Source organism: Rhamphochromis sp. 'chilingali' (assembly GCF_963969265.1).
Source record: "Rhamphochromis sp. 'chilingali' genome assembly, chromosome: 9".
In the NCBI taxonomy this organism is placed as follows: Eukaryota; Metazoa; Chordata; class Actinopteri; order Cichliformes; family Cichlidae; genus Rhamphochromis; species Rhamphochromis sp. 'chilingali'.
In genome coordinates, this window is record NC_137936.1 from 11380718 (window position 1) to 11406099 (window position 25382).

At 39.7% G+C, this 25382-nt stretch overlaps 1 protein-coding gene across 1 annotated transcript in view; it reads left to right on the top strand.

The window, feature by feature from the left end:
• The first annotated feature begins 205 nt into the window (after positions 1 to 205).
• suclg2 (succinate-CoA ligase GDP-forming subunit beta) overlaps positions 206 to 25382 on the top strand; it is a 108813-nt gene continuing 83636 nt past the window's right edge. The window contains exons 1-2 of the mRNA XM_080890872.1: positions 206 to 313; positions 16714 to 16855. Coding sequence (XP_080746998.1) covers positions 230 to 313; positions 16714 to 16855 — 226 coding nt within the window. The 5' untranslated portion in view covers positions 206 to 229. The remainder of the gene's footprint in view (positions 314 to 16713; positions 16856 to 25382) is intronic.

A 25382-nucleotide genomic window follows, 5' to 3' on the forward strand; every position in this document is an offset into this window, starting at 1 on the left:
GATTTTAGACAAAGAGAAATTGCTAGATCGTTAGATTTTTAATCTACTCTGTTCTCACCTCTGTCCCTGTAGTTTAGACTAAGCGCCAACAATGTCCATGCCTGCTAAACGTGCACACCTGCCTCCACCGTGTGCATGCGTCTTTTAGAAGCACCGCCCACCTCTGATTCTTGACCTATGATCGCTCATAGGCTTTCAGCGTCATCTCCCGTTGGACTTGCGTGTCAACATGGCGGCTTCCATGGCATCCCAGGCTGTAGCGAAAGGACTGAGGATAGCTACTTCAAAGCACATACTTCTTGATAAAGCGAAGGTAGCGTCACAGCTTCTCTTGCTGATGTTACGGTCTGCTGCTCGGGCTGGGTGGCTTCGTCGCTGACAGCGTCTCACGGCTAGGGTTAGCAAGTTAGCATGTGTGAGCGGACAGAGGTTTGACAGATCAAAGTTGAACAGTGTGACAGTTCACAGGTGACGTAACAATGCCGTCTTCAAGTCCTGCAGTAGCTCTAATCATGGAGGCTGTTAAATATACGCGCTGCTCTACAAATGATAGTTATTCGGCAAGAGCTTGTTTGAGTAAAGCTTTTCTAATGCGCTCCTGCATGTGAATGTTACTCGTGTACACTGTCTGTCACTATAACTGTGAGTCTGTAAGTTTGTGCGTTTAAGATATTTTTAATTTTTCTTTATTGCGTATAATTGAACTGCAAGGGTCTTCTCGTCAGTAAGTTATTTTGCATGCTTAGGTTCAGCACTTCTACAGTGGGCTGTGTGACCTCTGATGAGCAAAAGTCATAGTGAACAAAACCTCCAGCCTGGCCCCATTTCAGATAAGACCCGAGTAAAAAAGGTTAACCCTTGCACTTTGAGCTTCCAGCATGTGCGTGTGAGCTGGCAACAGCAGCCAGCAGAATTCGCCTGATTAGAGTTGTCTAAGTACACAGTGGCAAATGCTTACAGTTGCACAGTTTCTCATTTAGCAAACAAAGCATTTGGTCTGGTAATTGCAAAGAGTCTTAAACATGCTGCCAGAGCTGCAAGACATAAATCCCCACACCCCTGCACTGTATTGACTAACAAACAAACCCAGTCACACAGAGTTGTGCTTTCATAATAAATTTCAAAGCTCCAGGACGAACAGATGAATAAATTAGCATGATATGCTGTACTGTCAGTTTGATGCTTTTCTGCGCAGTCGGTATCTGAGAACTGGTCTTTCAGGTTGAGGTGCTTGCATAGGTATTTGGAACATTAGTACAAATCACCATAGTGGGTGGACAAAGCAGGGACATCTCATGCTGTGTTTACCTTTCATATTTACTCCCAGATGGATTCAAATGGATGGTAACTTATCATCAAACAGATTTCATGTGCAGTGTGGTAGAGTATTTTTTTATATAGGTGTTGTACCTGGAGGAAAGGTGATTGACTGAAAAATAATTGTGCTTTATGCTGATAGAAAAGAAAATATGTAAATTGAACTTCTTCTTTTATCCAAATTTGTCCAGATTAGCTTGGTAAGCTCCTAATACTAAAACTATTAGACATAATTACATGCTACATCTCAGTATCAGAATTCATTATTATTGCTTTTCAGCTTTAATATTATGACTTATTACAAAGTATTGTCAGAAACGCATGGAGGTTTTCTTTTTGTGTTTTTGATATGTCTTGTGTTAAACTAGTTGCTTGCTTCTCTGCAACCATTACTAAAGTATAGAGAGGCCAAGTAATGGCCCACACTTTACTCCGATTATAAACCTGCATATATCTGTGCGTCATGCCTCCCCCCCCTTTTCTTCATGTGGTTATTGCACATAGCTGCATTACTTTCTTAGTCCTTCCAAAATGTGGGCGACCTACAGCTTACCTTGCCGGAACATCTTGGATTGGATGCTGCTTTGATAATGTGCTCTTCACACTGTGCCTTCTATTTAGCCATGTGTCTGTGTCTGTGTTGTTTTTTTTTCATGATTGAAAACCTTTGGTTAATGTTATTACCTAAATAAAAACAATGTCCCAACCAAGGCAACAAATTTACCTGCTCGTCTTCTGCTTCTTTCATGTCTTTCGCTTCTGTCTCTCTCTTTCTCTCGTTCGGGCCAGGTGATAAGAGTAATGATCGGGGATTTTCTCTGGTGTGTAGCACAGTATCAGGGCCTGAACAGATTAACAGTCAGGTATCGCTACAATAGAATCAAATCAGCTTTGACAGTATGTCAGCTAAGCTGTGGAATTCAATTTGCAATGATTTGTCACCAACAATGCACAGGACATTGCAATATTCAGATGGTTAGGCTCCAAGATACTCCTTAAAGGAGGAGTGAGATGTTTTTTTTTTTTTCTCTCTCACACTCTCTCTCTCTCATAAATCAAATCTCCTGAATTCTTGTCTGCACACCGAGATAATCCTCGGGTTGTTTTTCACTGTCGCTGCACAGGGATGAATTTGTAAACCTTTGCTAAGTTTTTATTTTTTGTGTGGCGAGCGTGCTTGGTAATACCCCAACTGTGTTGAAGCCCAGCGTGGTTTGAAGGGGTACACTGGGAAGAAAGGTGTCTCAATGAGACTCAGTCCTGAATATTTTACAGAACAGGGTGGAGAGCCCTCTGCTTGCAACGGCTTCTTTTGCTGGAACTTCAAACGACGGGAGGCTCCCCCATCTGTCTCAGCAAGAACACATTTACATTTCCTCCCCGCAAGGGATACTGGAGGACGAAGTTGGCTCTAACTGGATTTGAATATCGTTCGCCAAGGTTAATAGCCATTTCTGTAGCTGGTGAGGTGCTTAGGCTTTTTCAATAATTTAGAGCGGCTGCAGTCATTAGGAAATGTTGCCAGCCTCTGCAATGAGTAAATGCGCTCCTATCAGCTTAACTTATGCTGTTGTGCCTGTGTAGATAATGAGGGAGAAGTGGGAGTAATGCTGAAAATTACTTGAGAAAACAATGTCAGTGATGGCTGACAGGCGTAATTCATTAAAAGTGCAGTATATTGAAGATCATGTTCAGCTTCTCTATCATCTGTGAAATGAGACCTTCAAAGATTGAGTTTTCCTGGAACTACCCTTTGTGCAAGTCATAGGGATCCGATTCATTGAAAATTCTGACTGGGTCTGGCTGGCTGATCTCTCTGTGCCATAAAGGCGGTGATTCCACTAGCACTGCGTGAGTGAAGAGACTGTGTTACAGAGCACAATGGCTGCTGCCACTTGTAATAAGTACGCTGTAGTACTCTTTGCACAGTTTTGCCTAGATATCGACCATCTCGCCTGCTTAACCTTGGCATGCATGCCATGATCATTTTTAAAGTGGTGACGGCATATTAATCTGAACTTATTGATGAACAAGATAATTAAGCCATCAGCTAAAAGCAGTGCGTGGCTGTTAAAGCACAAGGGGAAGGCTTTTGCAATTCATGAGCTGTGACTGAAGGTTTGTGCCTGTGGCAAAGTTCACAGATATATGGGACTGAACTTTGCCACAGTTGCGCATCCTTCTATTAACTTCTCCTTATTTACTGCATTATCTTCCCTTTAGACCTGACACCTTTGAATCTGACTCCCTCCTCATATTAACTATGCTAATTACTGAAATCCCTATCTGTAGAGACACAACAGTCAGGTTTTCCTTTCTTAAGCCTGTCTGCAGGAGATTAGACCTGCCCTGCCTAAAGACCTGCCAATGATGCAAATCTCACTGATCTAAATCCTGGAGCCATGCTCTACTGCTTCCGTCTCTATCTCTGCTCCGCTGTTCTATCCCCGGCTCTGTAACAGGCAGATGTCATTTCTCTCTCCTTACTAAAATGGTCTGAGCGTGACCTTTTTAAAATGCAAGGGCAAAAAAAAAAAGCTACAAGTGGCTGCTAGCAGTAATAAGAGCAACAGCGCATCTTTTGTGCAATAACCAGACCCAAATTTAATTTATCACTTTTTTTATTTATTTGTTTTGTCCATGTGATCAGAAAGGTAAATTCAGAAAAAGTAAAGTTCTATAGTATAAAGTGCCTTTCTCTGGTAGCTACAACAGAATGAATAGGCCAATCATTTGAAACGCTTTAACATGCATAACTTTTTAAAGGGGGTTATGTAACCTGCAATTTTATTTATTCATTTATTTATTTATTTATTTATTTTTTTGATAAACTAAATAACCTATTCATGCTTTCATCCAAATCTATAGAGGCACTGCCACAGTTGAGGGGTAGAGAGAGGCACTTGTGCCACGAACACTCAAGCACTATATTAATTAGAGCAGATAAGGCTCTTTGAATTAGTCCACTAAAGCTTCATGAGGCATACTCGTGCTGCTTTAAATGGAAAGCATGGCTGTGATTCATACTGGCATGTTTGTGAACACAGCTTCTTCGCGTCGTCCATCTCTCTTATTTTATGTCACCTCTAGCACAGCTTACTACGCAGCACTTGTCTTATCGCAAGACAGTTTGTATTTATGAGATGCAACGAAGTAGCCAAGTGCCACCTCATTAACAGAGTAACACTGTGCGATCAGTATAGCAGTGACTCTGATAGTCACACAGAGGACTGCTCAATGTGATTCAGCATGTGCGAGTGCGAATGGACACTATAAATTTCCCCTTTTAATTTTTCCTTGGATGGTTAGCTGAATGGATGGGGAAAAGAGATGAGTTCATAACCTGAATGGGAACAAATCAATTACATAGAATTGATGAACTGGCAATCTGTTAATTTCTTAAACATTTGATAATGCCCCTTAAGGAGCATTCTGGTTAATTAAGTCTGCAGTCATTTGTCTTAACTAATTAGGCAGTGTCATTTCAAAGGGTTAGGGACTGGCCATGACAAATAATGAGGATTTTAACCTCACCAGACATCTGGGAATACCACTTAATAATATGTGATATTCGGTGACTGTGATTCGCAGTTTGGAACAAGTGCATTGGTTTGTAATAGGTGAGAGTAAGGACTAATTTTTGTGCAGAAAAAATGGGACTTAACAGCCAATAATAACATGTCAGTGTGTTGCCAAAATTGCTCAAAAATGCTTAACTCTATTGTGATACATTAAAGAAAAATGTCCTTGTATACGGTTTAATGCATCGGTATTGAAACATACTGTTGTCCTGAAAAGTAATTGTTTCTGTACAACAATAACAACAATAACAAAAAAGATGTGCATGGGAGGGCATGAGTGGGGAGAGCGGTGTGCCAACCAAACCTCATTTAAAAATCTGGCCTTGTCAGCTCTTGTTGTGAGAAGTAGGTGCCACTTTTCACTGAGTGTGTGATAAGCTGCAGCTGCTTGAAGTGCATGCCGCTCCAGTCCTCAAGTTAGTGATATTGTCTGTAAAGTGTCTAGATAAGCCTGAAACTAGGTTTAACAGATATACAAACCATATCTGATATCAATATGCTTATTTCTTATATTCTATGTAAAGTAGAATAGAATATATTGGTATTTCGTTATTCCCCCAGGCATATATGCAAATTGGGCATTTATTTTACTTTCTATTCTATTCTACTAATCTTCCTTAAAGAAAAAGAAAGTTATCACTCTGAAACTGTAGCATGGGATTTGTAAAAAATAAACAAACAAAAAACACTGATTAGTTTCTATTTAGAAGACAAAACCAAAAAAAATGAGTCAACAGTTGAATATGGAAGCCCGTTTCCACCACTAAAAAAAAAAAAAGGATCCATAACTCGAAATTTCGAGTTATGGATCCTGGAAATGACGTCATTTCCTTGTTACCCGGAAGCTGAAGCCCTCGGGTACAAATGCTACAGCTAAGCTACCGGTATTACATCCAGTCATGAATGCACAGATTGCTGAGTATTTTCAGCGTGGCTTCAAAAATGATGAAATCCTTGTGTTATTAGCTGAATCACATGGCGTTACTATCAGCAAACGTACTCGCGAAAGCGCCAATTTGTTGCGATCAAGTTTTGAGTGCATGTTACTCTGTGCCATATGCTTCCGGGTAACAAGAAAGTGACCTCATTCACGTAGATTACTGATTGGCAGAACTAAGTCGAAATTTTGAGTTATGGATACTTTTTTGTTTGTTTGTTTGTTTGTTTGTTTTAGTGGCGGAAATGGGCTTCCATAATTGAAAAACCCCGGTAAGACCTGAATTGGAGATTCACCCATTTTAAGTTTAGCATCTTTAAAGACAATATATTCCGCACGTCTTTGAAACGCAACTGAAATTTATTGCTAGTCTGCTTGTCAATGTGCCCACTAATACAATCTGAACAGGATTTTTGGTTTCGTTGTTAAATGTGCTGAAGACTAATTGTAAATGTTCTGGAATATTGTTGCCCAGTCCCTAATGACTGTGACCTGGTGTAGCTAAAACCAAAGAAATGTTTTTTGATGAGAAAAATGTTATTAGATTTTCATCAGAGCTCCCCTTTTTTTTCTGGCTGTGCATTATATGTGCTTAGGTTTGAGCATGTGGCAGCAGTGCATTCATACACTAGATGAAACTGAATCCTTTTTGCAATTACAGATGCTGTTTGATAAAACAATCTGTTGTTCTTTTTACAGAGCTTGCACGTGGACTTGGCACTGAGGAATGTATTTTATCTTTATTTTATTGATGCTGACCTTTCATTTTCTAGTGTTTGACAGCCTTACAAACTAGGAAAACTTCAGAATATGTTTTATGTGCCATAAAACCGCTGGTCTTGCTTTGAGGACCTGTTTCCCAGACATGTATTAAGCTTAGTTCAAGGTCTTTTCTTCAGTCGATATTTTTAAAAAGTTAATCCAGGACTGGGCTCAATACATATCTGGGGAGCTGGATGAAGATGTTCTTCAGCACTTGAATTAATAATAATAATGATTTTAAAGGCACAGACTATTGTTTTTGACGCTCATTATTCTTTAAATGTTGAGTTCCAGATGTCATCAGGGATGGAAGTTTAGTGCTACCTATTGGGAAAACTAATGGATACAAAGTGTCCTTTGTCCTATCTTTAATTGGATCTTTAAAATAATTACAGCTCTGAATGTCATTGTGTCTGTCTTTCTTTTCCCCATGAATCATGGTGACGGTGTGGGAGAAGTAGATCTGCTGTTTGCTTTGTGTTTGATGTACAGGACATGCTGGTGTTAGACTCCTGTCTTTCATTTACATTGGCCTGTTGGCAATTATGGTTTTACCATAGCAGCATCCAGTTATGTTTTTCTGTCTTCTTATTCAAGCACATTAGTATGCTAACATCTGTTAATTATTTCAGAATATCAAAGTACAGCTGGGGGTGATTGGCACATTGGTAATGGTGATTTATATGTTCATAAATGTCCAACTTATCAGTGGCTCCCCTGAGATATCACAGCTCATCCTTAAGGGAGCGTGAATTCAATAGCTGTCAAATGTAAATCTCATAATGGTGCTTTATATGAAAAGTCAGGAGGTGAAGGTAAAACATAGTATATGTGTAGTTAAAATCCACTAGATATTTTGGCAGTTCATTGCAGACATTCTTTCATGTAATAAGGAGGGGGACCAGCAGATTCACGTTTCCAGCTGCAGAGCTTTCTTCCTGCTGGAAATAAAAACATAATTCTTTGTTTTCACTGTAATAGATTCTAGGTGTAGCAGTGCACCTATGGCAGTTTGCTGCAACTGACAGCATATGCAAACAAAAATTAACTTTTGCATAACTCCATTTTAATAATTGTATGACATTATTAAACTTCACAACTTTTCCCAAACTACTATAAGTTTAAGGATCTTTTCTCACTTACTCATCTGAAAATAAAGTGCTCCGATATTAGAAACCGGCATAAATACTTAACTGAAAGTGAGCTGCTGTACATTCATCTTCACCTGACGTATTTGACTTTACAAGACTAAATCAGGTGCAACAGATTTATATAACAAAACCAATGTCAGTTTCTTACATCATTTTTTCAGAGGTAAAATATCGACCCCGTTTTCTTTTTAACTCTATAAATCTCTCTCCATAATTTTCCTCATACCTGCTTTGGTCCTTTGCTCATGCTGAGGCTGCTGACTTCTGAGGTTTAGATTGAGTTTAGCGTTAGCTACTTTTCCTTTGTTAGCTTCTTTAAAATGTCCACGTTCAGGTGATGCAGAGGAGTTAAGCATTGGACTACGTTTGTCTTTATAAATGTTTTTCAGACTCGTCCATCTGTACTTGAATTTATGTCCTCACAGTGAAGAGTTTCCATGGTGAAGACATGTTAGCTTGTGGATTTAAATGTGCGCACAACTATAGACCAGCTTGTAATCAAACATCTGGGAGGCTGTTTGGCTGGTCATTGGTCTCTACTGAGAATGCTGGAAATCGGTTGATTTAAATCATGGATTGATCGATGCATCTCTAATAAAAAATGTCTGCTTTTTTCTGAAAATGGAGAATAAAATAAACACAGCAGGCCATTTCAGAATTTGGCAAGTTAGGAATTCTAAGCAGTCATTAAAAGAACAACAATGAGGTCTTTCATAATGCTTAAATATTTCAAAAGTCCCTTTGACACGTCCTGATTGGACTGTTGCAAACTTTAGAGCTCTGAAAGGAGTGTCACGCAGGTTGCATCGATACAGATTTGCAGTGTCCTCATGAATATGCCTGCTTAAAATTGCCTTAGTCTCTCAAATGTTGTCAATAGCCTTTCTTTATTTTTGCATAGAAACTAGTAAGGATCAATCCAGGGTTGACTTATTGAAAACTTCCTGTAATGGAACTCACTTTGTCCTGCCATCAGGGCTTTTGATTGATGATAGGCTTTTTGTAAGTGGGATGGTGTCTTGTTCAAGGTGCATTTCTGACTCAGTGCAGCTGTTTACTGCCTTAATGTAGCTCTTCACAGTGTATGTAAGAGATTTATCTGTGTATATATAATGTATAAACTTACTAAGTAAATAATTCAGTGAGATAATGTAAGGTTATTTGTTTTTATTTATTTTTATTGAGTTTTGAAAGGTGATGACTGACAGTGGCTCCTGTTAAAGTACGTCTCCTGCTTCAGTGCAGCCTCTTCACAAAGTCATTTCATCACTAGTGTAACAATAGATACCATTAGGTTCTCATATTGCTCACATTTCTATATAACAGTTTCCATAAAGTACTGAGTTTTATTATCGCTTTGTTTGTCTGTTTTTAAGAATGGTTTTAATATAACTGTTACAAAGGTAATATTTTTGGAAAGCTGCTGAGCTTGTTTGAATAAATGTTATAATAGGATAGCTGGAAACTAGAGTTTTTTGGGGGGAAATAGTGAAATTGATTTATCAGATGATTTTCTTTATGCATCACTTGACACTTTGTTAGTTACACCCTGTTAGTACTGGGTTTGGACTCCTTTTTGGACTCACCACTGTCTTCGCGGCATCAATCCAGCAGCAATACTCAGATCGGCTGTACAAACCAAGTACAGTTCACACGGTCCTATGTGAACTGTACCTCAGTTTGATGTTTTTAGCTCGCACTTGGTGTGTGTGGTCTTCTGCTTTTATAGCCCTATGCTTCAAGTTTGATGTGTTGAGCATTCAGAGATGCTCTTCTGCACACCACAGTTGTAACAAGTGGTTATTTGAGCCGTCCTATCAGCTTGAAGGATTCGATCTCCTGTGATCTCGGGCATCAAGAGGCCATTCAGACCTCTGTAAACACTAGTGATGGTTGTGGGGAAATACCCCAGTAGATCAGCAGATTCTGAAATAGTTACACCAGCCTGTCTAGCACCAACAACTGTGGCACATTCATAGTCACTTAAATCAGCTTTTTCCTTATACTGATGTTCAGACTGAACCAAAGCAGGTTCTTGACCATGTCTAGATGCCTAAATGCAATGAATTGGTTCCATGTGATAAGCTAATTTGTGTTAATGAGCAGTTGAAGAGATGTACCTAACAAAATTATACTTTGCATACAACATCTTAGTTATATAGATAATGGTAACTGGTCATTTTTATGAACCTTCCAGCAACCTCTTTGAAAAAATATTAACATAAGGTGAAGACACTGCTTAACTGTGCACCATTGCTACATGTGCAGCAGTGTGGGGAGCATTATAAACAATGGAGTCAGAACCACTCTTAATTTGATTTTTCAATAATCAAATGAATCGTTTTAAATATGCCATTTAATATTTTGTGAGTACATATGTATGATGTAATTACTACGAGGATACGTGAATTTCATTACATTGCCAAAAGAAAACGTGTGGCGGAGTCTTTCTTTTACAGCCGCAGTGCTGAAGTCTCTTGTATGATAAATCGCTTGTGTTGAGAGATAATGTTCCTGTACTGTTAACACCTGCCAAATCAGAATCACATCTTCACTCACTATTCGCTGGATCCTGTCTAGACTTACTTCCAAGAAACAAATGTGTTGTTTGACCCGCCGTGTCAACCCTTTGAATTTTTGAGTAACAGATTGACGAGCAGTGCAGCATTGACGCTCGGCTGTTTATGGGCCTGATCAGAGGTGATTGCCTGCTTTGTAACCTTCCCCTGTAAATTAAGGCTTATGGCTCCAATAAATTTTCAAGGGAGCTGGAACTGCTCTGTCAGATGGTGACTTTTTGACATTGTTCTACTCTCATAGTGATAAAGACAACTGCTCTAAATTAGCCTTAGGATATTGACTCCTTAAGTTTAACAGAAGGGCAAATGACAAAGTAGTGGCATGTCTTGAAATGACTTTGCAAAGTGCCAAGATCAGACATACCCTAACTGTGGTGACACTTCTCACAACAAGTGTTGTTTGACATTGTGCATCCTGCTCTCAACTAAGGATGAGACTGCACAATTCTGTTCCTCTTAGGAGGAAGAGAAGTCCTGATGTTGCACGATGCCGCGCTGATAACCATATGGTCCAGCCAGAGAGGTGTTTTGGGACTAGTGTTGTACATACCAAGATTTTGTCCTTCAACACCACTGGTGGATCAGTACAGCTGCGACAAGGACTTGGCAATCTGATGCATCTGCTGCCATAGCACTATCTGTCCTTCCTGTGCCTCTTTGTGCGAGGGCACAACCAGTGAGTGTTCTGGAAAGAGAGCGCCTGCATGTCTATTCTGCTCATTTCAGTGTTGCAACTATTCTTGTTTGCTTGTTTGTTTTTTGCGTGTAAATCTCATCAGAATTTAGTGCAGGGAATTCAACGTATGAACTGTGGTCTTTAGATTTGTTTACCTTTTTGCAATTCTTTCATTTATGCTAACTATCTAATAAGGTGCCTTTGATGTGAATCGTTTTTGCAGATACTTATGGAGCAAAGGACCATGTCAGGTTGTTTTTGGCTCTTTGTCACATACACGTGAATGTGTATCATCTATTTGTTTAATTACACTTCATCGTGTCTTTTCAAATCTAATATAACCACAGTACACTGAGCACTGACTCACTTAAGGCATATTTTTTGATTTTTCTATTTTTCTATTTTTGCAATTCCATCAGAACATAAGCGTGTGCAAAGCTCCTCTCTTTTATCGTACTTTTCTAGACAAATTTTATTCGCACTTTACAGCAATAACCTTGTGCACCAATACTTTGTTGGAGTTTTACTTTACTGTGTTAAAGGGAAGAAAATTTAAATGTTGATCAAGTAAGCAAGCAGACAACCCATCAAGATATGGCTAAATGTTTGATGTTTGCTTTTAGCATTAAATGAAAAGCCCTGTTAGGATCCATCTTTTCTACAGTGTATTGCTGTGACATTTTCAGATCACTCGCTGAATGTCAGGACTCTTGCTGCAAGCATGCCAAAAGCAAAATCTTTCTCAGAATAAGTGCTTACTCAGTTTAACTTCAGCTTCCCTTTCCTCTGCCTAATTTAAATGTTATAGTTAAGTTATTTTTCCGTGCTTTTGCATCAAATCTAAAATGCAGTTGCACAGGTATAAAGAAGACAAGGTTGAGCTAATAATAGAGTGGTATGGCATTAATACTGTATGACTTTGTGGTTAGTTTGGGGTTATTCCTACCTCCTGGACATTTGCGTGTTCCTGTCCTGAAGGGAAAACCGGAGACAATTTGTGTGGGCCTGCGATGGTTTGTCAGTGGGCCAAGTTCTTCGAAAGTATGGCTGGAATGAGAAAGGGGACTTTTTGATTTACAGAGGAAAATTGTTCCTTCAGTTTTTTTTTCTTCTGCCTCCTCTTACCTTCATATATTAATATAGAGATCATTATTTATCATTGTCACCACTCCACCTCTCTTTCTCCAGTGTGCCCCACTTCCTTCACTTAAATGCATCCATATGAGAGATCTTGAGTGCTTTTGTCTGTAGAGAGGTTTGCTCTGAATACTTTATCCCATCTTGGGCCCATTGCATACAACTTTGTTTGTGCCAGTGTCTAGTCTAGTCACCATTGTGCACAGCAAACCTTAACCTTAAGAATAAGTAGAGCAGTAGTTAGGCTGAAGGACTGTGTAGGATCGTCTCTAGAGTGCTGCTGATGATAATTACTGTAGAGAGTGTGTCTCGAGGGACTGCAGGCCAGCTGCCTGCTTGCCTCCCTGCCTTACTGCCATACTGTCATCCAACACTTGCAGCTTTTTTGTTTTTTTTCCAGGGCAACCATGCAGTACTCAGATTATTTCTCTTCCTGTCAAGATGTCAGCACTATCATGACTTTCTTGTCTGAGTGCAGGATTAGAAATGGCTGAAACCATAACTGTTTCAATGATTAGTCCGAAAGGAATTTTAAAGTAGTGATATCTTTATATGGTTCACAGTATCTATTGTTAAGGTGGCAAATATATCTGTGCTCTGAGTTGCAGCATCTGGGGAATTGGCTAGTATAAAAGGTTTTGCAATACTGTAATTCCCATTTGACACTTTTCTTTAAGCCTTACTGTTTTCCTGTTACTCAACTTTGAAATAACAGAGTTTATGCAATAGCCTTGCATAAATATTAGCATTACAGAATGACAGTTAACTAAAATGTTCCTGTACTTTAAAATCTGTCAGTGATCGAATGTACCGTCCTCTCTGTTTAAATATTTTAAAAAAAGAAAGAAAAAAAGTAGTAGTAACGTAGGCCGGGCAGTTAATTGATGTTTCTTTTTTAATTAAAACAAAGTAAATTGAAAATGAAATGAAAGCAATAATTAAGAAACGGTAATTGCAACACTGTGATAAAGATTATTGTGCAGCATTTCCTTTGCAGTCACGCTGTTGTGTATCCTTGTTGTAAATCCATCACACTTCTTTTACAGTGGTACATTTTTGTTGCTCCCTAAAGCCAAAACTTGGTGTTATATTTAAAGTTCAAGAAAATCTAGTGCAAATTTCCATGAATTACTTTTGTTCACTTTCATAGCATTTCTTTTTGTCTCACCCATGTTACTCAGAGAACCAGGGTTATATTGATGACCTTACGTTTCCAGATTCGGAAACTAAATAAGCATCAAATAAACATGATTTAAATATTGACCTGCAAAATTTTAAATAAGACTTCAGTATTAATCAACAGCCCTTACTTGAGGATTTTATGCCAAGGCACAGTGACCTCGTTATGGGGGTGCATGTTTGCTCAACACCATCCTACGTTACTTCACTATGTGGATTTTTACATTAATTTGTCTCCCATTTTTATATTGTTATCAGCAGTAAGAGCCCATCTTTGATACAGACTATTTGTCTGTGGATCTGCGACACAGTAAAATGTGCCTCAGGTTTCTTTCCATTCTCTGGTGTTTTGCCCAAGGTAACTGTCAGTGCCTGGAGGGCCACCTCAATCCCTACCTGACTTTCTCAGTATGCAGGGGTTGTTATTTTAGGAAGTCTGGATATCTTTTTCACCCTCGCTCACCCTTTCTTTGGGTGACAGTGAAGCCTTATTAGTTTGAATTTATTTAACTTTCCTGAGTAGTTTTTCTAGACCACAACAGTGTTTCTAATAATATATGCATAAGTCAAAGATAGTTGAAGATGCCTCCTGTGGAGGAGAATAAACACTGACACTTTGGGTTTTTTATTTTCTTTTTTCAGATTAAGTAGACAAACATTAATTGACATGGTAACTGTTAATGAAAATAGTCACTGGTACAAACACTCAATTAGTATGCTGTTTTATGATGCTGATGTATTTGTGGATGACTCTTAACCTCTGTAAAAATGAAACCTCAAGTTAGAATAATACACTGCAGACTAATACATGAAATTGTTTCATGCACAAACTTGCACTTGTGTAGTTGAGGTTGACTACACACTGGCATTACTGATGAGCATAAGAGCTTGGATACTTTGCAAGTATCTATATACATACCATCTGACCATACTGTGATGCGTCTTAGGTCACTCGGATCAAAGCATTTAGCTGTCTGGTTAATACGTGTTGGTGTGATCTGATGATACTTCCTATTAAGGTGTTTAACCTGGCCCTGGGAAGGGTCCCATTTGCCACTTTCTTTTAAGCCCATTATAGAGTAAAAGATTGACAGATGGAGTTATTCATTTAGGCAGCAGAGCTGATCCTCCTGGGGCAAACAGTTGGGTGGCAACGGAAGTGGATGTTTTAAGAGAGAGGGCCCTGCAGGTACCTGACAGCAGTCAAGTGAGTCGGCAAAACAGAGGAAACGTGTTTTGCAGCTTGGTTTGTTAAGGCTGTGTGAGATTTTCCGCTAAAGTGGACATAAAGGAGTGAGCGACAGGCAGAAAAAAAGAGTAAAGTTTTAAAGTCATACACATCAGCCAAGTTTTTGGCCAATACCACGCAGTACAGTTAATTTCCTGCCCTTCCTTTGAACCCCATCCACGCACTGTGAAAGAATGACATTATCAGAATGTGCTGCATTAGAGGGATATGGGTAATAGACTTGGAAGCATATATGTGTACAGTACAAGCTGTAATAGCTAAAACATATAAATAGTGTAGTATTACAAACAGTACTGCAGAGGTGACCTGCACATGCCCCTGTTTAGTGTAGGCCAGTATACATCAGCGTGCGCTGCTCTCCAAGAAAACAACCTATTTTGGCTGTAATGAAGTCTCTCGACAGGCTCTCACAAGAGCTGGAATGGAGAAAGCATGCTAATAGTGTGCTGTGGCACAGAGAGGATTGGTTTTGGCATGAATTGTGGATTACTGGTCTTGCAGTTTTGTTTTCAGTCGAGGTCCACCGATGATTGTAGATTGAAAAGGTTTAACTTGGCTATTGCCTATTTAAGGGACCATGTCAAGATCATTATCCTTTAATCACTAATAACCATTAAGTGCTAGTCGGGGTTACATTTTACTCCGTCTATCAGTAAATGGTTGAAAGAACATCTCTCTCTTTCAATTCCCTCACTCTTGTGTGTTCCCCCTTCGTGAATGATGGAGTGACTGATGACTTTAAAAAACACACAGTGGCCTTTTCACGCCCCATGAACCACTGAATCAAATTGCAGCCTAAAAATGCAGACACAGTCCATGTGCGTGCGCTCAAGTGAACAAAAAATGGCTTCTATTGTTGCCTGTTTGGTCCCTACTGTAAGAAGCTTTCAAAAATGTAGTTTCTGCTCCTCTGTCTTTATTCCTCTTGAATTCAAACTACATTATTCATTCACTGCGCACGGGTCTCACGCTGTTTGCAAGTGTGAGCAAGAAACATATAAACATGTTTGCTTGCTTGCAAACATTTTTACCATAATCTGAAGAGGTCCAAATAGTTAAACATCACTTAGTACGCAGAAGAACATGATTCTGTTATGGTTGTTTTTTTTTGTTGTTTTTTTTACCACATCACAAATCCTTAGTCTGTTTATGAAAAAGTCTATAAATAATTTGTTAGACTTATGTCATAAACTTTAGACAAAATGGCATTGTTTTGATTTTTTTTGTTTTGTTTTTTTTCTTGCCATGAGTCATCGAGAAATCGACAATGCTTCCTTAAGCACAGTTCCTGGTTTGTAGCATTTGACGTTGTTGCATTGATCTTTTGACAGTCTGTTACTAACAGAGTTTCAATAGTACACAAAAGCAGTGGATTATGTCACTAGTGATCATTGTCTTCTACATTTTAGATCACTTATGTGGCCCTTATGCTCATGCAGGTGTCCCTGAATAACTAATGTATTCTCTAACAGCATCCCATCTCAGTTTAACTCGACTGAGTCAGCAATAACATATTGTGTTGCAGTCCTAATGTTATCCTGATGTAAGTTTAATCTTTACCGGGTAGACAAATAGAAATACTGAAGCATTCTTTCTGTGCCGGCCGTGATTTAGTTCATAGTTCTTGTTTTTCCTTTACTTTAATGGAGTTTCTCTTCTTAATGACTCCCCAAAGACCTTTGCTGTGAAAACATTTGCATCCAGACTCACATACAAGCCTGCTGGTGCAGAGGGATTCTAACTCTAACACAGTCTATGTCTCACTGTCGCATTAAAAAGCCAATTTCTTTTTAATAGCAACAACAGCTGGAGCTGACAGGACCGGTGTCTTGCTGATGGAGCAAACGGCTTCTTAGCTGTCCTGCAGTTTAAGCCTAAATGCCTGCCTCATTACAGGAAAAGAGAGCGTAAAATAGTTGGAGAGGAGGGAGGAGAGGAGTAGAAGATATATCCTATACTTGCTATGTGTTGTTAGACATGTTTTGGTATTGTTTAATGTAAAGAAAACACAGCAGAGTAGACAGGCTTGGCGATGTTAAGGTGAGGGGAAAAAATTGCCATTGTTAGATGTGGTGGGAGCCTATTTGCACTATTAACTTTGTTTCATTTACACTTTTACTCTTTCTACCTCGATCTTTCATCTAGTGCACCTGGTTGAGTCCGAGGAGATGGCTGAATCTACAGGAGTACCAGAGCAAGAAGCTGATGCAAGAGAGTGGCGTAGCTGTCCAGCGCTTCTATGTGGCTGACACAGCTTCTGAGGCACTGGAGGCTGCAAAGAGACTCAGTAAGTAGAGGACACACATACAGAGACATGTGATTCACTTATGTCAGCAGCTGCAATACGTTGTTGTTTAATATTGGTTTGTACCAGTGCTCATTCGTGGATTTCACTGATACATTACTTGAAGCTGTATGTTCAATGATTATTTGGGATCTGTCACAGTTTTTCACATTTATGGTAAATGGCCTGTATTTGTATAGCGCTTTTCTAGTCCCTAAGGACACACCTGTCATCCACCCATTCACACACACATTCACACACTGGTGATGGCAAGCTACATTGTAGCCACAGCCGCCCTGGGACGCACTGACAGAGGCGAGGCTGCTGGACACTGGCGCCACCGGACCCTCTGACCACCACCAGTAGGCAACGGGTGAAGTGTCTTGCCCAAAGACACAATGACCGAGACTGTCCAAGCCGGGGCTCGAACCGGCAACCTTCCGATTACAAGGCGAACTCCCAACTCTTGAGCCACGATCGCCCCCAATTTAATGAAAAGCAAGTTTAAGGTCAGTCTCAAATAAACTGGTGAGTCTGTGTTATAGCGGTCAGAATTGTGTTATTTTCAATTATTTTCATGCAGTATAGATTCAGCAAGTGCACTTGACTGTATTGCATTTGTAGCTCTCTTTTAAACACAGATGTAGTGAGGCATAAGCTAATTCCTAATTATTCTCTTACTGTAGTTTTAATGAGTTAGTGTAATGGTAAACGGTAATTGTATTGCTGTACCCAGTAAAACCTTAACGGTCCTATTTGTGCCGCATGGCTCTTTGGCCCTGCTACCCAATGTGCAAATGGCTGTGTTTGCAATTTAACAAGGCTCGAAGTTTTATCATGTTAAATTCCATCTTTGCTGTTTGCGTACGTGTGGGAGCTTGTGTTTTTGTGGTAGTGCCTGCTCAGTTTTTCATCACGGCATTCATCCATACTAATTTGTTTCGCAACCTCTCATATAAAGTTTCATATATAAGTGTCAAGCTTTTGTTTGGGTGTGTGTGTGTTGTATAAAATTCAACTTGCTGCCTCACACAGTCATACAATGTAAGGTAGTGGCCAAAATTGTGATTTTTCTTTTTCTGTTTTTGTACTTGTGGTACAAATTTTCACAGATGCATTGTAAGCACAGTGTTAAGCACACATACATATGTGTGTGAACCTACATCTGTCCTCTACCTTCCCTGTTCTACTTTCCTTTCACACACCAAATTGTCCAACACGTATAGTGTGTATTTCCACCCCCAGCTTTATATTTTATTCAGTGTCCTCTCTAGCTACAGCAGCAGCTTTCTGATAGTGCCTCCAGGTTGGTTGTCAGCCAGTGAGGTGCCACTCTTACTGCTGCCTTTGGGCTCAAGCGCCTGGGGCGCTGCTTTCAGTGGCCCTGGTTAAGATGCTGGCAAAGATAAACTGAATAGGGGAAGAGAATATATATTTTCATGACAGTATCTAGAATGTATTGCTTGGTAGGGGATGAAATGGAGAGTCGGAAAACTTGGACAGAAAAGTTCGAAGGGTAAAATGTAATTTTTCTGCACTTACATAGCTTATTTTACACATACCTGAATTTTAAGGCCATGTTTTTCTTGTTCACTCATTAACAAACACATTAAAACACAAATGGCAGCGTTCACCTGCCATCAGGAACAACTTGGGGTTCACTCTGTTGCTAGCTCTGCCATTAGTTTACATTCCACACTACCACCTAAATTACAGCACAACAGTGGAATGGACAGTCTAATGAAACCATCAGACAGCCTTAAAGGCATGTGTGCTCTCAATTCAGACAGCATTTGTCCATTGACAGTACATGCACTCACCAACCATTCACATATTCAGGTTTTCTTTGTCATGCAAATACTGAAAGGTGATTTAAGTGAGTTTCAATGTGGCATGGTTGTAAGTGCCACATTAGTTAATGGGCTGGTCCGTGTATTTCAGGAACTGCTGAACTACTGGGATTTTTCCGCACAACCATCTCTTGTATTTCATAGAGAATGGTCTTTAAAAGAAGAAATATCCAGTGAGCAGCATTTCTCTGGAGAAAAATGACTTGTTCATGTCAGCAGTCAGAGGAGAATGACCAGAGTGCTTCTAGCTGACAGGAACGAAACAAAGAATCACTCGTTAGAACCAGGGTATGCAGAAGACCGTCTCTGAAAGAAAAACATAATAGAACCTTGAAGAAGATGGGCTACAGCAGCAGAAGACCACACCGGGTGGCACTGACTCATTAAAGTTAGAGAGAAGATTGGAAAAACATTGCCTGGCTTGATTCTTGATGTCTGCTGCAGCATTTGGGGGTGGCAGCAGCTCAGGAGGTAGAGCAGGTCATCTACTGATTTGAAGGTTGGTGGTTTGATGCCAAACATCCTTGGGCAAGATACTAACCCCAAGTTGCTCTGTGATGCATCCATCTGAGTATGAATGTGTGCCAATGTTAGAGCACTTAAAGCAGGGGTGGGCAACTCCAGGCCTCAAGGGTTGATGTCCTGCAGGTTTTAGATCTCACCCTGGGTCAACACACCTGAATCAAGTGATTAGTTCATTACCAGCCTCTGGAGAACTTCAAGACATGTGGTACGAGGAGGTAATTTAGCCATTTAAATCAGCTGTGTTGGATCAGGGACGCATCTGGTGTGAGTAGGTTAATGTGACATGTTGTATAAAGCGCTTTGAGCGCTCCAGGAGAGTAGAAAAGCGCTATATAAGAATCAGTCCATTTACGAATTACATTTGGATTGTGGTCATATGGCATAAACAACTTCCATCCTGCCATCATCAATTAAAGTGCTAATAGTGAGGAAATGGGTTTGCATTATCTTGGTGCACTCTTAGTATCAGTTTAGCATTGTGGCCTCCACAGTCACCAGTTCTCAATTTCATGTAGTTTTATTGATCTTATTTCTTATCATATCATAAACAAATCGCATGAGCAGTCACAAAATTATGAGCTGAAAATTGGTAGGAACACATTCAAATTACAGCTCCCGCAGCTGACTGGGACCTTTTTTATGTTACTAATGCATTTCCAGTGTCCCTGACAACAAATATGTTAACCCAAGTTTTTGCAGTAATTTCAAGTCAGCTTGGTTAACCAATCCCTTGCTTCCCATAGTCCCTCAGAGCAGCTTTGCCCTAATATCTCTATTCATGCACTGGGCTTTGGTTGGTCCTTATCTGTGTGTGGCTTGCACTTTTTGTGCCCTTTGACTACTGCTGGCTCGCTAATAAAGCATGCAAGTGAGCATCCACATATGGTTCATTTCTTCAGACACACACTGACTGACTTTGTCTGGGCCATTTTAGGTCATACATAAATGTGTTAGAAAGTAAAAAAGGCAGAGATTAATAGTCTTTAGTTGAGATTTGTGGTGCTGATATACAAGCCGAGGCTGTGCCAAGCTTTGTGTCTGAGGCTGTGATGGGAAGGCAGGGAATGGAGCCAGCCTAGGATGAAGATCTATTTCATGGCTTTCCACTGTAGAGGACACGTGGTATGGCTCTCTACAAAAGATATGGATGTTTGGGGTATCTGAGCTGATCAGAGTGACTCACATGGATTTCGATGTCCTGCTGCGAACCCCTGACGTACACACAATTGAATGAACTCATCAAACATTGAAGCACGGGCACAGATGAATGACATTCATGGAGTAGGCTTGCTTCTATGAGCACACAAACACTCAAACATTCACACCAACTAGTACACTCCTCTCTGCTCTCCTCTCTTAACCGTGAAGTGGTTAAATTGGCAGTTCAGTCACAGCAATGTTACACAGGAAAAAAAACTCTCATTCCTCTCATGGACTGTGGAGTGGTCCAGCTCTGGTAAGGTGGGCACAGACCGATTTGTTCTATTGCTGCTGAGGACAAACAGATTTTATCCTTCTCTATCAAAGCATTAAAAACATGTATCTGGAGCAGACTTTTAATTCGCTTTAACTTGAATGACACTCTTAGGGGAGAGTTTGCATTGCGTCAGATGGGTGATTCGCTACCAGGTAATGGCTCATAGAAAGTAGAGTTTGATTTCTTTAGTGTTGTACTGGGTGAGTCCTGCAGGGAGCTTTTGTGATGGCTGGTCCACTGGGACACTGAAAACGTTACCACACTAACTGCTGCTGTCGGTCCAAAACCAGTGACCCACATCCACTATTCACATTCACAAGCTACTAATTTTTGTATTTTGTGTGTGTATATGCATGTACAGATTACAGTTTACATCTACAAATTACACTTTTCCATCTAAGTATTTCTTAATCTAACCTTAATATGTAAATACTTTAAATGAAAGTTAGAGTTTGTACCATATTGCCTGATAATGCCTGATTTGGAACAGATTGTTTTCTTTAGGTAGATTTTCATCACCATAACCCAAAAATTTTAATATGCAAGTAGGAAATCAATCCTGTCATTTGAAGACTGCATCGTCTCAGATGCTGTGCCTGGAGCGACCCCCTGCTTGGGCTTACAGCAACCTGATGCTCGTATTCCCACGGGGATCACTTTGAGCTTCCACCTTCCACATCTGTTCTTTTTGTTCCTTCAGCTCCTGGTGCTTCTCGACGTTCTCATGCTCCTTCTTGGGATTACCACATCTATCACTGCTAATGTTTTTTGCTTGTCAGCCACCAACCACCATGTCACCGTGGAACTGCTTAAAGTTGAATTCCTGCAGGATCTTAGCTCTGCTGTTCTCGAGCAGTTTTGCTTGTATGTTCCGTGTGGATTTTGGTACGTCTTGCCTATATTGGACAGAGAGCTTTTTGTACACTATCCTTGCTATATAACCGATCAGCTGCAGACCAGTTTTATTTTATATCTCCTTGAGTTTATTCAGATAAATTGCATAACACGATCTTGTTACAATGGAATGTTCTCCTGGGAAACTTTGCGCCCTGGCATTCATGTGGATGTTAGTTTGACACATACTGCTTACCTAAGCATTGTGCAGACAAAGCACAGCACACTATAGCAATGACGCTTTCCATAGGGACCCCAAGTAGGACAGCGTGGCCTGCCTCAGAGTATCACAGGCTCACAATTGTGTACAAAGCCCAAGGTGTTGACCCAGCTTTCAAACTCATCAGAGCCACCTTTAATCCAAAATTTAAGGTGCAGGCCAGAGATGATTCCTATCTAGGAGCCACAACCCAGCAGTTCACTGGGCCTAAAAGATCTTTGGGCAACATCCTACGCCAGAAACAGCACATCCCAGATATCCTGTGTCCATGCCAAACAGGGCAAAGTGGTTTTAGTGAAATTAAAACCTAACTAGAAGGAACGGTGCCGTCTTAAAAGCAAGCAATCATACTTAATATAAACACCATTGCTATTTTTTGTTCTGCATACTGCACTTTATAAAGACAGTTTAAAGAAATAACTTTTTAGTGCATTTTTGAAAGCGCTGTTTCTTATCTGCTAAGGCCTAAAACTTTCATAGGCAGAGATTTTTCACAAATGCTTTGTTTGAGATGTCACAGTAACTGCAGTAATGAATATAGATTTTGTGTTTGCCTTCGAAGCAGATTTGCACGGCCATGCACACAAATATACAAACACACATACCTGTGCCCTGCTACTGCCAAAGAGAATATGATTATGCAGTCCACTTTGTGTGTCGCCACCCGCCTGACAGATGCATCTGCAGAGCAAATCTTGATGGATTTTCAGTCTGAATTCTAAATCAAAACCACATTTTCCCTCTCTTTTCTTGGTACGAAAGCCCTTCATGTCTGCCATTTCCTCTGCCTCCCACAGAACTCGTTCATTGACAGAGCAGTGATGGGGAAAAAACATCGGTCTGGATTCTTATCTTAACCGCATGTTGAGCCTGTGTGATGAATGGGAGCAACATATACTTGTGTATATGTACAGCTTACATCAGATGGCAAAGTGTTCTCTTTTAGCATTGTCATCTTCCTGACTTTCCTTTCAGAAATTGTGCTGCAGTCATATTCTCTGCGTCCTTCATTTTTCCCTTTCTTGTTTTCAGTTTTATACTTTAATCTTTTCGTACTCCTCGCTCACCTCAGTCTCCCTCTGCTGCTCTCTTCCTCTCTTTGTGCTTAGCACAGCCTCACTGCCAGAATGACAATTAACAGAGGAAGGAAATATTTTAATTTATTTTTTTCCCACTGCTATGAATATTCAGTGTAAACAGTTTTTATGCATGGCTGTCAAATCTCATGTGTGCTTATTAAAAGGATGGTTGGTTTGATATGTTGGCTTACTGAATAATAGCAAGCTACCTTGACATTAGCCAACCCTTTGATGAGGCAGGTTTATGTGTGTGTTTATGCAGTTTTGCAAATTTGGTTATTCTTGTATATTTTGTGATGTTGCTGGATAGGAGAGGGAACGAGAGCTCTATGGGATGTTCCCAGCTCACAGACACATTTACATTGGTTTCCACTTTTTTCCCCTCTGAAGTTGAGGTACTTTAAAAGCACTCAGATTGTCGGATGACATAGACGTCAATCTCAGAATAAAAACCGTGTGTGTGTGTGGGGGAGGGGGAGGGGGTTATTCTATATATAGTGGTTTATGTTCTTAGAAGTGAAAGAGGCTCTTTTGTTGGTCAGGATCTATTGTACTCAAGGGAAAGAAGCTCATATTGTTTTTTGTACGTATTGTATCAGTAAAACTAGCTTCCATACATTTTGTTGAACTTTGAAGTGAACAAAAAACCCAATATAAACAACAGCTAAATAACAACCTAATTACAGCTGCATACAATAGTTACATGGGCTGTAAAAGCCAAAAATTCTGTCAGATGTGGAAATTTGCAAAAGTCTTAAGCCACCCCTCATTTTTTAAAAAGTATTTTGTTAGGAAGATTTTTATTTTTATTTTAAATTGTTCTTTGGGAATCACCTTGTTGGTGCTGGTACTGTTTTTATGCTTGTCAAACTCCGCTGTTTTTGGCTTTTTTTTTCCTAGATTCATTGCTAATGGGAACAAATTTGTTTTTGTGATAGGCTGCTAGTATCAAAATTATCAAAATAAAATAAACTGTTTACGGCAATATTTTTTCATCGTTTTGATGGTCACTGTAGTGGCTGTATTAATTTCTTAAAGTGCTCTCTTTCTCTTGTAATATAACCACACTACGGACGGACAAGCGCCTGTTTTTATGTGTTGTCGTTAGCAACAACGACGGTAAAACCATCGCGTGTCCGCTTGTTTATTTTCCATATAAACCTTTCACAATAAAGCTCAAGATCCTGTTGAGACTTTTCAAAATAAACTGAATCACGTGAAAGATGCAGAGTGTTTACGGATGAGAATTAAAAAGGAGCTGTCAGGTGCTAAAAAATAAACCTTGGACTCAAACTTTAGAACAGGCTTTTCCCCGCAGCACGGCGTCTAATGAATACTCACAAAGAAAACGGCGGCCGTTACAACTTATGTCTAAAAATGTATCGTTTCAAGCATCGGTTAAAACACTCGACTTCAGGTACATGACGCGCAGCTGGAAACACTTCACGCAAGTCGAGCTGCCCGAGATTCACAGAATTTACAGAAAATGTTAAATTTTTGTGATTTATATCGTTATCGGGACGATAGATGTCTTGTATCGGGATATGAGATTTTGGTCATATTGCACAGCCCTACAGTAGTATTATAAAATACTATATTTTTATCACATGCATGACAACATGATCATAATTCGGTCGTGGGGAAAAAAAAGTGTCCCGCTGTATTTCCTGTTCACTCCTTACTTGAATGATCTTTAAACCTTAGAGCTTTCATCAGACTGTCATGCTCTAACCAAACCTTAACCGCCACATCTCCGTATCTCAAGTTTCCATACGCAGCATAACCTCATCAAAGCTCAACCTATATTTACGGTATGTTGAACCAACACTTTCTGTACAATTCATATGAAATATGCTTAGTGTAGTGAATTCAGAAACTGTGCTTCCAGATGCAGTAAATGAATTAAATGTAGGTTATATGCTCGTTTAGATGATTGGTGTTTGTATGTGTAATGTTGCTCCAGCAGCCAGTTTCTGATATAATCACTGCAACCATCCTAGTTTTGTGTGACTGGTTTTGAACTGTCTTTTTTTTTTTTTTTGTATCAGATATACGTTTGATTTGTAGTACATGCTCCATCCGTTCAACATCGGAAGAATAACAGCATGAATGAGCATTTTGTTTTTCATCCATTTTTCGTGGAATCTGGATTTTCAGGGTCGACTGAGTACTTTGTGAGTGCTTAGCTGATTTCCTGCACAGCAAGTTTAGCATTTTCTTTTTCAAGTTTTCTTCAACAAAATTGGAACAAAACAACAAAAAAGGTCTTTCCATTTCTGAACTACTTGGCTCCTGTAATTGTTGCTTGCAGGTGTATTATTTATATTTGTCTTTCTTCATAATTCAGCAAAATGTGGAAATTCAACAAGAGTATATTTGACAGACTTTAGGTAAAGCACCGCTTTAGGCAAAGCACCACTTCTGTGTAGATGCCAAAATATATGTGGGAAAGGCTTGATATTTCAGTAGATGCTGAAACAGTTAC